General features: G+C 40.1%; 1 protein-coding gene across 1 annotated transcript in view; it reads left to right on the top strand.

Annotated features, from left to right (window-relative positions):
* Window positions 1-13,919, top strand: part of KDM7A (lysine demethylase 7A) — a 92,419-nt gene that overhangs the window by 67,475 nt on the left and 11,025 nt on the right. Inside the window, exons 11-13 of the mRNA XM_030932804.1 lie at window positions 2,153-2,242; window positions 11,504-11,713; window positions 13,620-13,744. Coding sequence (XP_030788664.1) covers window positions 2,153-2,242; window positions 11,504-11,713; window positions 13,620-13,744 — 425 coding nt within the window. The remainder of the gene's footprint in view (window positions 1-2,152; window positions 2,243-11,503; window positions 11,714-13,619; window positions 13,745-13,919) is intronic.

The raw sequence follows: 13,919 nt of genomic DNA on the forward strand, positions 1-13,919 counted from the left end.
TTATGAGAATAAAGTATTTAGATATTTCTTTAATCTTTGATCTGGAAAAGAAAGTAAAGTATATTTAGGAAATTGACTAAGAAATGAACATATAGATACGGAATAATAATAAATAACATTGAGCTCTTATAGTTGTGCTATAGTGTGCTGAGAGCACTGTGCTTTGTCTTTATACACATAATCTCATTTAATCCTCAAAGCCAACTGTGTGAGGTCTAGGTGCTATTGGTACCACAATTCTACATATGGGAAAGCCAGGGTTCAAAGAGTTAAGTAACTTGCTCAAGAGAACTGGTGAAGTTAGGACTTAAAACTTAGATCTCTGGGACTGCAAAGCCTATGCTTTTTACCACTCTGCTAGATTTATATAAAAGTGAAGGAAAGGAGAGTCCAAATTTCAAGCATGAGCTTTCCATTTTCATGAAAATATGAGCTAGTTGTCTGCATTTGAATCCCACCACCTCCAGATCTCCATTTAGAATTAGTGTTTCCTTCCCTTATGCATCCATGCTGTATTTCTTGTGCCTATGGGCTTAAAACAAATGTTTATAAAATAATATATTCATGTTTCTTTCAACTGAGTCTGTGAGCTCTTGAACAGGGACTGTCTTTCTCATCTTTATTGTAACTCCATGGAACTTTGCACATAATACTTTAATAGGTGATACATGCATATGTGAGCTGATGAAAATACATGTCTATATTTTCTTTTCTTTTTTTTTTTTTTTAACAGAGTCTCGATCTGTTGCCCAGGCTGGAGTGCAGTGGTGCGATCTCGGCTCACTGCAGCCTCTGCCTCCTGGGTTCGAGTGATTCTCCTGCCTCAGCTTCCTAAGTAGTTGGGACTACAGGCACATGCCACCATGCCCAGCTAATTTTTGTATTTTTTTGTAGAAATGAGGTTTCACCATGTTGGCCAGGCTGGTCTTGAGCTCCTGACCTCAGGTGATCCACCCACCTTGGCCTCCCAAAGTGCTGGGATTATAGTCATGAGCCACTGCACCTGGCTGTGTCCGTATTTATTTCTTGATTGTCCCCTTGAAATAAAAATCTTGCTCTTAAGAAATACTGGGAGACAGTAATTAATAGGTTACTGTCCCCATAATTTTATACTCCCCTTTTCACTGTATTATCATTGCGTCATATCTACCAGCACACAACACTGTGGAAGTATTTAGGAAAATAAAAATCATGTCCTCCGCTGTGAAAGACCTTATTGTCTAGGTGACAAGGAAAGCCATAAGCAAATTTAAAACTGTTTAACAAGATAAAAACAAAATAAAGCATATGTTGCCAAAACTGTATAATTTGTTTCCTACTGAAGGCTTTAGATGTGTGATTCTCAAATTTGTGACTTTATCACTTTATCAGAATTGCCTTTAGAGCTTTTTTTTTTTTTTTTTTTGAGACGGAGTCTCACTCTGTTGTGCAGTGGCACAATCTCTGCTCACTGCAGCCTTTGCTTCCTGGGTTCAAGTGATTCTCCTATCTCAGCCTCCCGAGTAGTTGGGATTCCACACCTGGCTAATTTTTGTATTTTTTGGTAGAGACGGGATTTCACCATGTTGGCCAGGCTGGTCTGGAACTCCTGACCTCAGGTGATCCACCAGCCTCGGCCTCCCAAAGTGCTGGGATTACAAGCGTGAGTCACTGTGCCCAGCCTTCCCCTTTCTTATTGATGGGATCTCTTCTATTTTACTTTTGCCTATTAAAAGAAAAAAAAGTACAAAAATGTATTCAAATTAGACTTCCCAAGAGAAACTAGGATTACTTTAGTGTCTGTGTTCTCCTTAAAAATCCTTATGCATTATGAATTAAATGTTAAGCTTAATTTGTTACTTTACTAATTAGTAGTAGTAGTTAGAATTACAGTAGGCTTTGAGGAATAGAGTACAAGGTTACTACTCAATATAAAGCAAAATTAACTGTGAGACAAGTCTGTTTTTAACACAGTCTAAGAGGATTTTGTATGTTAATGAGAATCTCCTTAGAAGGCATTATACCAGCTACACGAACTCTGAAACCTGGCTTACTAGTATTTGGTGATGTCTGTAACAGTCTAGAGAATCCAAAAATTGGTTTAGTAAATTTGTTTTTACATATTAAAGTGTAAATAACTTTGGTTTTCTTATTTTTGTTAATCCAAATACAGCTTGTATCTGAACATGCCTTTGAAATTCCAGACAATGTTAGACCTGGACACCTTATTAAAGAACTTTCTAAAGTAATTCGAGCAATAGAGGTAAGAGTAGAAACTGTCATGTAAATGCTTGATTATTATCTGCTTTGAGAAGCAAATGGATCTATCCCCACTCTGCAAGTATTTCAAAACTCTTACACACTTAGAAGAAATATAATGAGCTGAGTATTTGGAGGTTTCTCAGGTTTTCAGGCTTCTGAAGTCCTTGAGAGAGACTTGTAATATTATATGCTCATGAAGTAATAAGGAAACAGTTACCAGGTTACTTTAGGATACTTAAAAAAATAAAAAATACGGAGTATAAACAGTAGAACTTTTAGATCCAATTAATTTCAGCTACCCAGAGAGGAATACATGTTTGTATCGTTAGAACAAGAGAAGAAATGTAAGGTGAGTGAGTCAAGCTAGGGATGGAGAGAGGGATGATAAGCAGTAGAGTGGGGCAAGGAGATGCTTGGGTAAATGCCCTTTAATAAAAGCTCAGAAAATCTGATTAGATATTTTAATTTATTAAGAGCTATTCTTGGTGTTTAAGAAAGGGTGTTTTAAAGTAATTCTTCAAGAAGGTTGTTCTGTTAGTGTCTAGCTTAAATTGAGAGGAAATTAGGTGGAGGAATGGAGGCCAGCTGATGATTTAACAGCTTACATTAAGGCTGTGTTTGGAGAATGAAAAGACGTATACATTTACAAAATACTAAAATGCTTGGTTTAATATCAATGGATAGAATATGTAATTCTCAATGTGTTCAGATATAGGAGAAAAATATGTTCTGTTTTTAAAGTGTTATAGTAGTCACATTTAAATTGGTTTAGTATCAAAAGTCATATATCTGATCTTAAATATATATGTAAGTTTATACATATATAAATATCATGCATGATAACCAAAATGAAGAATAAACTTACTATGAAAGGTGTGATTCTATATAAAAAAACTATAAATCTTTACTTATGGAAGTAAAACAATAGTTAAATAAATGGGAGTGTCATCTCTGAAAATGTCAATCAACTCTAAATTAGTATTACAAATTTAAAGTGGTAAAATACACTTGGAAGAATAATTAGACTGTCCCAGAGAGCAGCCAGTCCAGGATGGATCAGGAGAATGAAAGGATCCATATTTGTTATGACCTGAAATTCAAGTTTAACTGGGTGTCTTATACTTTATCTGGCAATCCTATCCAGGAAGGATGTCTCCAGATAAAAATATAAAATTATTAGATCACCAAATGTGTTTGAATGTTTGTATTCTTCTAGTGGATAATTTGGGAATCAATTAGTGATTGAATAAGGGAATGTAATAACAATATGTTATATGTCACTGAGTTATCAATAATTTTTACTGAGTCCAATTTACTGAATATTGAAGGAACGGGAGGTATGTGCATGTTTAAGAGAGATGTGTAAGGATTAAGACTTCATCTTGCATGATAGGAATTCAGTAATATCTGAAGCTGAAAATAATATAAACATGTCATTTTATAATTTGGAAGCAAATAACTGGAGGGAAAACCATTTAGAATAGTTAGAAGTCCTGGCTGTATACCTAAAAGAATTGATAGCAGGGACCGGGCGCGGTGGCTCACGCCTGTAATCCCAGCACTTTGGGAGGCCGAGGCGGGCGGATCACAAGGTCAGGAGATCGAGACCATGGTGAAACCCCGTCTCTACTAAAAATACAAAAAATTAGCCGGGCGTGGTGGTGGGCGCCTGTAGTCCCAGCTCCTAAGGAGGCTGAGGCAGGAGAATGGCGTGAACCCGGGAGGCGGAGCTTGCAATGAGCCGAAATCGCGCCACTGCACTCCAGCCTGGGCGACAGAGTGAGACTCTGCCTCAAAAAAAAAAAAAAAAAAGAATTGATAGCAGGGACTCAAACAGGTATTTGTGCATCAATGTTGATAGCAGCATTATCCGCAGTAGCCAGAAGGTAGACCAAGCAACCCAGGTGTCCATCAGCAGGTGAATAGATAAAGTGTGTTACATACTCACGGTGGAATACTACTCAGCCTTATAAAAGAAGGAAATGCTGACTGGGAGGGTTCCAAGATGGCCAAATGGGAACAGCTCCAGTCTACAGCTCCCAGCATGAGTGACACAGAAGATGGGTGATTTCTGCATTTCCAACTGAGGTACTGGGTTCATCTTACTGGGGCTTGTTGGACAGTGGGTGCAGCCCACGGAATGTGAGCCGAAGCAGGGTGGGGCATCGCCTCACCTGGGAAGTGCAAGAGGTTGGGGAATTCCCTTTCCTAGCTAAAGGAAGCCATGACGGACGGTACCTGGGAAATCGGGACACTCCCACCCTAATACTGCGCTTTTCCAGTGGTCTTAGCAAACAGCACATGAGGACATTATATCCTGCGCCTGGCTCGGAGGGTCCCACGCCCACGGAGTCTTGCTCACTGCTAGCACAGCAGTCTGAGATTGAAGGGCAGGGTGGCAGCGAGGCTGGGGGAGGGGCGGCTGCCATTGCTGAGACTGAGTAGGTAAACAGAGCTGCCGGGAAGCTCAAACTGGGTGGAGCCCACTACAGCTCATGGAGGCCTGCCTGCCTCTGTAGACTCCACCTCTGGGGGCAGGGGATAGCTGAACAAAAGGCAGCAGAAACTTCTGCAGACGTAAACGTCCCTGACAGCTTTGAAGAGAGTAGTGGTTCTCCCAGCATGGAGTTTGAGATCTGAGAACGGACAGACTGCCTCCTCAAGTGGGTCGCTGACCCCGGAGTAGCCTAACTGGGAGACACCTCCCAGTAGGGGGTGACTGACACCTCATACAGCCGGGTGCCTCTCTGAGATGAAGCTTCCAGAGGAAGGATCAGGCAGCAACATTTGCTGTTCTGCAATATTTGCTGTTCTGCAGTATTTGCTGTTCTGCAGCCTCCGTTTGTGATACCCAGGCAAACAGGGTCTGGAGTGGACATCCAGCAAACTCCAACAGACCTGCAGCTGAGGGTCCTGACTGTTAGAAGGAAAACTAACAAACATGAAGGACATCCACACCAAAACTCCGTCTCTAGGTCACCATCATGAAAGACCAAAGGTAGATAAAACCACAAAGATGGGGAGAAAACAGAGCAGAAAAGCTGAAAATTCCAAAAATCAGAGTGCCTCTTCACCTCCAAAGGAATGCAGCTCCTTGCCAGCAATGGAACAAAGCTGGACAAAGAATGACTTTTGACGAGTTGACAGAAGTAGGCCTCAGAAGATCAGTAATAACAAACTTCTCCAAGCTAAAGGAGGATGTTCGAACCCATCACAAAGATGCTAAAAACCTTGAAAAAAGATGAATAGCTAACTAGAATAACCAGCGTAGAGAAGACATTAAATGACCTGATGGAGCTGAAAACCATGGCCCGACAACTGTGTGACGCATGCACAAGTTTCAGGAGCTGAATCGATCAACTGGAAGAAAGGGTATCAGTGATTGAAGATCAGATGAATGAAATGAAGTGAGAAGAGAAGTTTAGAGAAAAAAGAGTAAAAAGGAACAAACAAAGCCTCCAAGAAATGTGGGACTATGTGAAAAGGGCAAATCTACATCTGATTGGTGTACCTGAAAGTGATGGGGAGAATGGAACCAAGTTGGAAAACACTCTTCAGGATATTATCCAGGAGAACTTCCCCAACCTAGCAAAGCAGGCCAACATTCAAATTCAGGAAATACAGAGAACACCACAAAGATACTCCTCGAGAAGAGCAACTGCAAGACCCATAATTGTCAGATTCTCCAAAGTTGAAATGAAGGAAAAAATGTTAAGGGCAGCCAGAGAGAAAGGTTGGGTTACCCACAAAGGGAAGCCCATCAGACTAACAGCGGTTCTCTTGGCAGAAACTCTCCAAGCCAGAAGAGAGTGGGGGCCAATATTCAACATTCTTAAAGAAAAGGATTTTCAACCCAGAATTTCATATCCAGCCAAACTAGACTTCATAAGTGAAGGAGAAATAAAATCCTTTACAGACAAGCAAATGCTGAGAGATTTTGTCACCACCAGGCCTGCCTTACAAGAGCTCCTGAAGGAACCACTAAACATGGAAAGGAACAACCGCTACCAGCCACTGCAAAAACATGCCAAATTGTAAAGACCATCGATGCTAGGAAGAAACTGCACCAACTAACAAGCAAAATAACCAACTAACATCATAATGACCAGACCAAATTCACACATAACAATATTAACCTTAAATGTAAATGGGCTAAATGTTCTAATTAAAAGACACAAACTGGCAAATTGGATAAAGAAACAAGACCCATCAGTGTGCTGTATTCAGGAGACCCATCTCATGTGCAGAGACACACATAGGCTCAAAATAAAGGGATGGGGGAAGATCTGTCAAGCAAATGGAAAACAAAAGCAGGGGTTGCAGTTCTAGTCTCTGATAAAACAGACTTTGAACCAACAAAGATCAAAAGAGACAAAGAAGCCATATATAATGGTAAAGGGATAAATTCAACAAGAAGAGCTAAGTATCCTAAATATATATGCACCCAAAACAGGAGCACCCAGATTCATAAAGCAAGTCCTTAGAGACCTACAAAAAGACTGCAACTCCCACACAATAATAATGGGAGACTTTAACACACCACTGTCAACATTAGACAGATCAACGAGACAGAAAGTTAAAAAAGATATCCAGAACTTGAACTCAGCTCTGCACCCAGCAGACCTAATAGACATCTACAGAACTCTCCATCCCAAATCAACAGAATGTACATTCTTCTCAGCACCACATCACACTTACTCCAAAATTGACCACATACTTGGAAGTAAAGCACTCCTCGGCAAATGTAAAAGAACAGAAACTGTAACAAACTGTCTCTCAGACCACAGTGCAATGAGATTAGAACTCAGAATTAAGAAACTCACTCAAAACCACACAACTACATGGAAACTGAACAACCTGCTCCTGAATGACTACTGGGTACATAATGAAATGAAGGCAGAAATAAAGATGTTCTTTGAAACCAATGAGAACAAAGACACAACATACCAGAATCTCTGGGACACATTTAAAGCAGTGTGTAGAGGGAAATTTATAAAACTAAATGGCCACAAGAGAAAGCAGGAAAGATCTAAAATTGATACCCTAATATCACAATTAAAAGAACTAGAGAAGCAAAAGCAAACAAATTCAAAAGCTAGCAGAAGGCAAGAAATAACTAAGATCAGAGCAGAACTGAAGGAGATAGAGACACAAAAAAACCCTTCAAAGAATCAATGAATCCATGAACTGGTTGTTTGAAAAGATCAACAAAATTGATAGACCACTAGCAAGACTAGTAAAGAAGAAAAGCGGAGAGGCAATAAAAAATGATAAAGGGGATATCACCACCAATCCCACGGAAATACAAACTACCATCGTAGAATACTATAAACACCTCTACACAAATAAACTAGAAAATCTAGAAGAAATGGATAAATTCCTGGACGCATACACCCTCCCAAGACTAAACCAGGAAGAAATTGAATCCCTGAATAGACCAATAACAGGCTCTGAAATTGAGGCAATAATTAATAGCTTACCAACCAAAAAAAGTCCAGGACCAGATGGATTCACAGCCGAATTCTACCAGAGGTACAAAGAGGAGCTGGTACCATTCCTTCTGAAAATATTCCAATCAATAGAAATAGAGGGAATCCTCCCTAACTCATTTCATGAGGCCAGTATTATCCTGATACCAAAGCCTGGCAGAGACACAACAAAAAAAGAAAATTTTTGACCAATATCCCTGATGAACATGGATGCAAAAATCCTCAATAAAATACTGGCAAACTGAATCCAACAGCACATCAAAAAGCTTATCCAACATGATCAAGTTGGCTTCCTCCCTGGGATGCAAGGCTGTTCACCATACGCAAATCACTAAACGTAATCCATCATATAAACAGAACCAAAGACAAAAACCACATGACTATCTCAATAGATGCAGAAAAGGCCTTTCACAAAATTCAACAGCCCTTCATGCTAAAAACTCTCAATAAATTCAGTATTGATGGAACGTATCTCAAAATAATAAGAGCTATTTATGACAGACCCACAGCCAATATCATACTGAATGTGCAAAAACTGGAAGCATTCCCTTTGAAAATGGCACAAGACAGGGATGCCCTCTCTCACCACTCCTATTCAACATAGTATTGGAAGTTCTGGTCAGGGCAATCAGGCAGGAGAAATAAATAAAGGGTATTCAGTTAGGAAAAGAGGAAGTCAAATGTGTCCCTGTTTGCAGATGACATGATTTAGAAAACCCCATGGTCTCAGCCCAAAATCTCCTTAAGCTGATAAGCACCTTCAGCAAAGTCTCAGGATACAAAATCAATGTGCAAAAATCACAAGCATTCTTATACACCAATAACAGACAAACAGAGAGCCAAATCATGAGTGAACTCCCATTCACAGTTGCTTCAAATAGAATAAAGTACCTAGGAATCCAACTTGCAAGGGATGTGAAGGACCTCTTCAAGGAGAACTACAAACCACTGCTCAACGAAATAAAAGACAACACAAACAAATGGAAGAACATTCCATACTCATGGATAGGAAGAATCAATATCATGAAAATGTCCATACTGCCCAAGGTAATTTATAGATTCAGTGCCATCCCCTTCAAGCTACCATGACTTTCTTCACAGAATTGGAAAAAACTACTTTAAAGTTCATATGGAACCAAAAAAGAACCCACATTGCCAAGACATTCCTAAGCCAAAAGAACAAAGCTGGAGGCATCATGCTACCTGACTTCAAACTATACTACAAGGCTACAGTAACCAAAACAGCATGGTACTTTTTTTTACCAAAACAGAGATGTAGACTAATGGAACAGAACAAAGCCCTCAGAATTAATACCACACGTCTACAACCATCTGATCTTTGACAAACCTGACAGAAACAAGAAATGGGGAAAGGATTCCATATTTAATAAATGGTGCTGGGGAAAATTGGCTCATATGTAGAAAGCTGAAACTGGATCTCTTCCTTACACCTTACGCAAAATTTAATTCAAAATGGATTAAAGATTTAAATGTTAGACCTAAAACCATAAAAACCCTAGAAGAAAACCTAGGCAGTTCCATTCAGGCATAGGCATGGGCTAGGACTTCATGACTAAAACACCATAAGCAATGGCAACAAAAGCCAAAATTGACGAATGGAATCTAATTAAACTAAAGAGCTTCTGCAGAGCAAAAGAAACTACCATCAGAGGGAACAGGCAACCTACAAAATGGGCAAAAATTTTTGTAATCTACCCATCTGACAAAGGGCTAATATCCAGAATCTACAAAGAACTTAAACAAATTGACAAGAAAAAATCAATCCCATCAAAAAGTGGGCAAAGGATATGAACAGACACTTCTCAAAAGAAGACATTTATGCAGCAAACAGACACATGAAAAAATGCTCATCATCACTGGCCATCAGAGAAGTACAAATCAAAACCACAATGAGATACCATCTCACACCAGTTGGATTGGCGATCAAAAAAGTCAGGAAACAGCAGGTGCTGGAGAGGATGTGGAGAAATAGGAACACTTTTACACTGTTGGTGGGACTGTAAACTAGTTCAACCATTGTGGAAGACAGTGTGGCGATTCCTCAAGGATCTAGAACTAGAAATACCATTTGACCCAGCCATCCCATTACTGGGTATATACATAAAGGATTATAAATCATGCTGCTATAAAGACACATGCACACATATGTTTATTGTGGCACTATTCACAATAGCAAAGACTTGGAACCAACCCAAATGTCCATCAATGATAGACTGGATTAAGAAAATGTGGCACATACACACTATGAAATACTATGCAGCCATAAAAAAGGATGAGTTCATGTCCTTTGTAGGGACATGGATGAAGCTGGAAACCATCATTCTGAGCAAACTGTCGCAAGGACAGGAAACCAAATACCGCATGTTCTCACTCATAGGTGGGAATTGAACAATGGGAACACTTGGACACAGGGTGGAGAACATCACACACTGGGACCTGTCGTGGGGTGGGGGGAAAGGGGAGGGATAGCTTTAGGAGATATACCTAATGTAAATGACGAGTTAATGGGTGCAGCACACCAACATGACACATGTATATATATATATGTAACAAACCTACATGTTGTGCACATGTACTCTAGAACTTAAAGTATAATAAAAATTAAAGAAGGAAATGCTGACACATGCTACAGCATGGATGAACCTTGAAGATATTTTGCTAAGTGAAGTAATCCAGTCACCAAAGGACAAATTTTATAAAATTCCACTTATATGAGGTTCCTAGAGGTGTCAAATTCATAGAGAACGCAAGTAGAATCGTAGTTGCTAGGGATTGGCGGGAAGGGAGAATGGGAAATTATTGTGTACTGGGTACAGTTTCAGTTTGTGCAGATGAGAAGGTTCTGGAGATGGATGGCAGTGATGGTTGCACAACACTGTGACTCTACTTAATGCCACTAAACTGTACACTTAAAAATTGTTAAAATGGCAGATTTTATGTTTATGTTATCACATTAAAAAATTTTGCAAGTGGTTGCCTCTGGAGAATGAGAATCAGGGATGAGGAAGAGGAGACTGCTATTTTTCATGATATGCTTATATAATAATTTTTAAAACTACATAGATGTATCATTTTGTTTTAAAAAGTAATTAATTTATTCAAATATGTACGTGAAAAGAATGTTCGTTGTCGGAAAGAACAACAGCCTAAATGGCTGCCAGTAAGTATTAGGTCAGAAAATTAAGCTATATCCATACAGTAGAATGCAACACAGCCTTTAATAAGATATTGAAAATCAAGGCCCACTGCAGTGGCTAATTTAACACCTGTAATCCCAGCACTTTGGGAGGCTGAGGCAGGTGGATCCCCTGAGCTCAGGAGTTCAAGACCAGCCTGGGCAACATGGCAAATCCCTGTCTCTAAAACATTAGCCTGGTGCAGTGGCATGCGCCTGTAGTCCCAGCTACGTGGGAGGCTAAGGTAGGAGGATTGCTTGAGCCCAGGAGGCAGAGATTGCAGTGAGACAAGATTGCACCACTGCACTGCACACACTGCAGCCTGGGTGACAAGATCGAGACCCTGACTCCAAAAAAAAAAAAAAAAAAATCAAGTATGTTCACAGTATATTACGTTGGAGAGAGAAGGGATATAAAGGGCTCAGCAAAGCTGTTTGAATCTTAGGGTTTAGTCTTTTTTGTGTTTATATGGTTAAACTGAATTGTTTTTGTTTTCTAAAATATTTTTATGGATGACTAGTCATGTATGTATGTAGTAGCCTTCTCATAAAAATACTCTGATTTTAATTCTTAAAGGAGGAGAACGGCAAACCATTTAAATCTCAGGGAATTCCTACTGTGTGTCCAGTCTCACGATCCTCAAATGAAGCAACTTCCCCATACCATTCCCGAAGAAAGATGAGGAAACTTCGAGATCATAATGTCCGAACTCCTTCCAACCTAGACATCCTAGAGCTCCACACAAGGGAGGTCCTCAAAAGATTAGAGATGTGTCCATGGGAAGAGGCAAGTATCATGTTTCATGACAACAAAAAGAAACTTGGCTGTTTCTTAAAGTCTTTAAAGGCTTAATAAGAGAATAGTCTGACTGTTGTTGATATCTAATCTTGGCTGCAGCATTGTAGGGATCAGCCAGTAGTTATGCCTGTGACAGGGAGCGGTGCTAAATCTTTCTAGGTTTTAGTGTAGAATTTGAATGAATAGACCTCATTTGATTGCTGATACGTTTCTTGAGTCTTTAGCAAGTATCACTTCCTCTTCTAGGCTCTGGAGAACATTGTGAGCAAAACTTAAGTCCCTGCCCCTCATGAAGCTTCAATCCTAGTTCAAGCTGGAAGGATGGGGAGACAGAGACATATACTAAAATAATATAATTTCAGATGATAAGTGTTATTTTAAAAACCCAAAACAATAGAACAACAGAATAAAGAGGGATGAGGTAAAGCTGGCTGCTTTAGCTAAGGTGGTCAGAGAGTCTCTCAGGTTTGAACCGACAGCTGAATAACAAATAGGAAGAAGTCAAATTGTTACTTGGTGGTTGGAGGAATCACATTACAGGCAGAGGGAAGAGCAAATGCAGAAAGCATCTGCTTGAGCCAGCAGTCAGCCTGGAGGACTGTTAGACTGGGAGACTGTCAGACGAAACTCTTAAACTTTGTGAAGTGCTGGCCTACTGGACAAAGGGGAAAGTGGAAGGCAGTAATGAGATCAGTGTAGCGCCTTTGCAGAACATGGTAGTGACTTTGTAGTGAGCTCTGCATCATCCATACTTTTACATCCCAAGTAGGGGATAAGCAACCATTTTAAATGAATAAGATCGAAGAACCAGGTGCTGTGGTGTGGGCCTGTAGTCCCAGCTGCTTAGGAGACTAAGTCAGGAGGATCATTTAAGCCAAGGAGTTTAAGGCCAACGTAGCTAGATCCTGGCTTTAAAAAAATCAAAAAAACCCATATATATAAAACTTTCTTAAATATTTTAAATTGTATGTAATTATATTGTTTTAAGATTATGTTGTTCTAAACTGTAATCATCAGAGAAGATTAAGCTTATTATGAAAGGTTCTATTTATTATTAAGGGGAAAATCACTATGAAAAGGAACTCTTTTTTATACATTAAAAACCAGCTACTACCTTTATGTCGCATGGTGACCCTTGTTCGTAGTGGTAGCAGTGTGGTGATCTGTAAGTTGCTGACTCGGTATTAGATGAAGGATGGGTGAATGGAAAGGCCCAGTAGCCAGCACTTTAGCAGGAAGAAGCAAGGGGAAGAGAGCTAAAATACTCTGAGGCAGCACTTCTCCAGTTTTTCAGCTTTCTGTAAGAATGACATTTCTGGGCCGGGCGCGGTGGCTCAAGCCTGTAATCCCAGCACTTTGGGAGGCCGAGACGGGCGGATCACGAGGTCAGCAGATTGAGACCATCCTGGCTAACACGGTGAAACCCCATCTCTACTAAAAAATACAAAAAACTAGCCGGGCGTGGTGGCGGGCACCTGTAGTCCCAGCTACTCGGGAGGCTGAGCCAGGAGAATGGTATAAACCTGGGAGGCGGAGCTTGCAGTGAGCTGAGATCCGGCCACTGCACTCCAGCCCAGGTGACAGAGCGAGACTCCATCTCACAAAAAAAAAAAAAAAAATGACATTTCTTTGAATTCACTTTATGCATATTTTATGTTTTACTTTCTAATGAATGCATTTCATAGTTAATGGCCCTCCAGAAAGATGAGCCATACTCTTGCTTTGGCTTTAGGAACTCTGGAGTGCCATACTGCTGCATATCCCCAAGCCCAGGTGGCTGCCTGTATCTTTGAGATGCAGAACCATGGGGGAGGTGGTGGTATACTGTATTCCTTCAGTCAAGCAGGGCTACCTGAGGGTGGATGGTAAGTAAGTTCTGCTTTTATACCTTCAGGACATCTTGAGCTCTAAACTGAATGGAAAATTCAACAAACATCTCCAACCATCTTCCACGGTACCTGAATGGAGAGCGAAAGATAATGATCTACGATTACTGCTGACAAATGGAAGAATAATTAAGTATGTAAAGTAAATCAGAGTATCAAATAGATTAATTTTCATTGGGTTTCCTTTGTTCATTTAACCCAGTGGTCCTCAACCCTTTTGGCACCAGGGACCGGTTTTGTGGAAGACAATTTTTTTTCAGCCAGGGAATGGTTTTGGGATTAAACTGTTCCACCTCAGATCATCAGGC

Source organism: Rhinopithecus roxellana, chromosome 6 (assembly GCF_007565055.1).
Source record: "Rhinopithecus roxellana isolate Shanxi Qingling chromosome 6, ASM756505v1, whole genome shotgun sequence".
NCBI classification, from domain to species: domain Eukaryota; kingdom Metazoa; phylum Chordata; class Mammalia; order Primates; family Cercopithecidae; genus Rhinopithecus; species Rhinopithecus roxellana.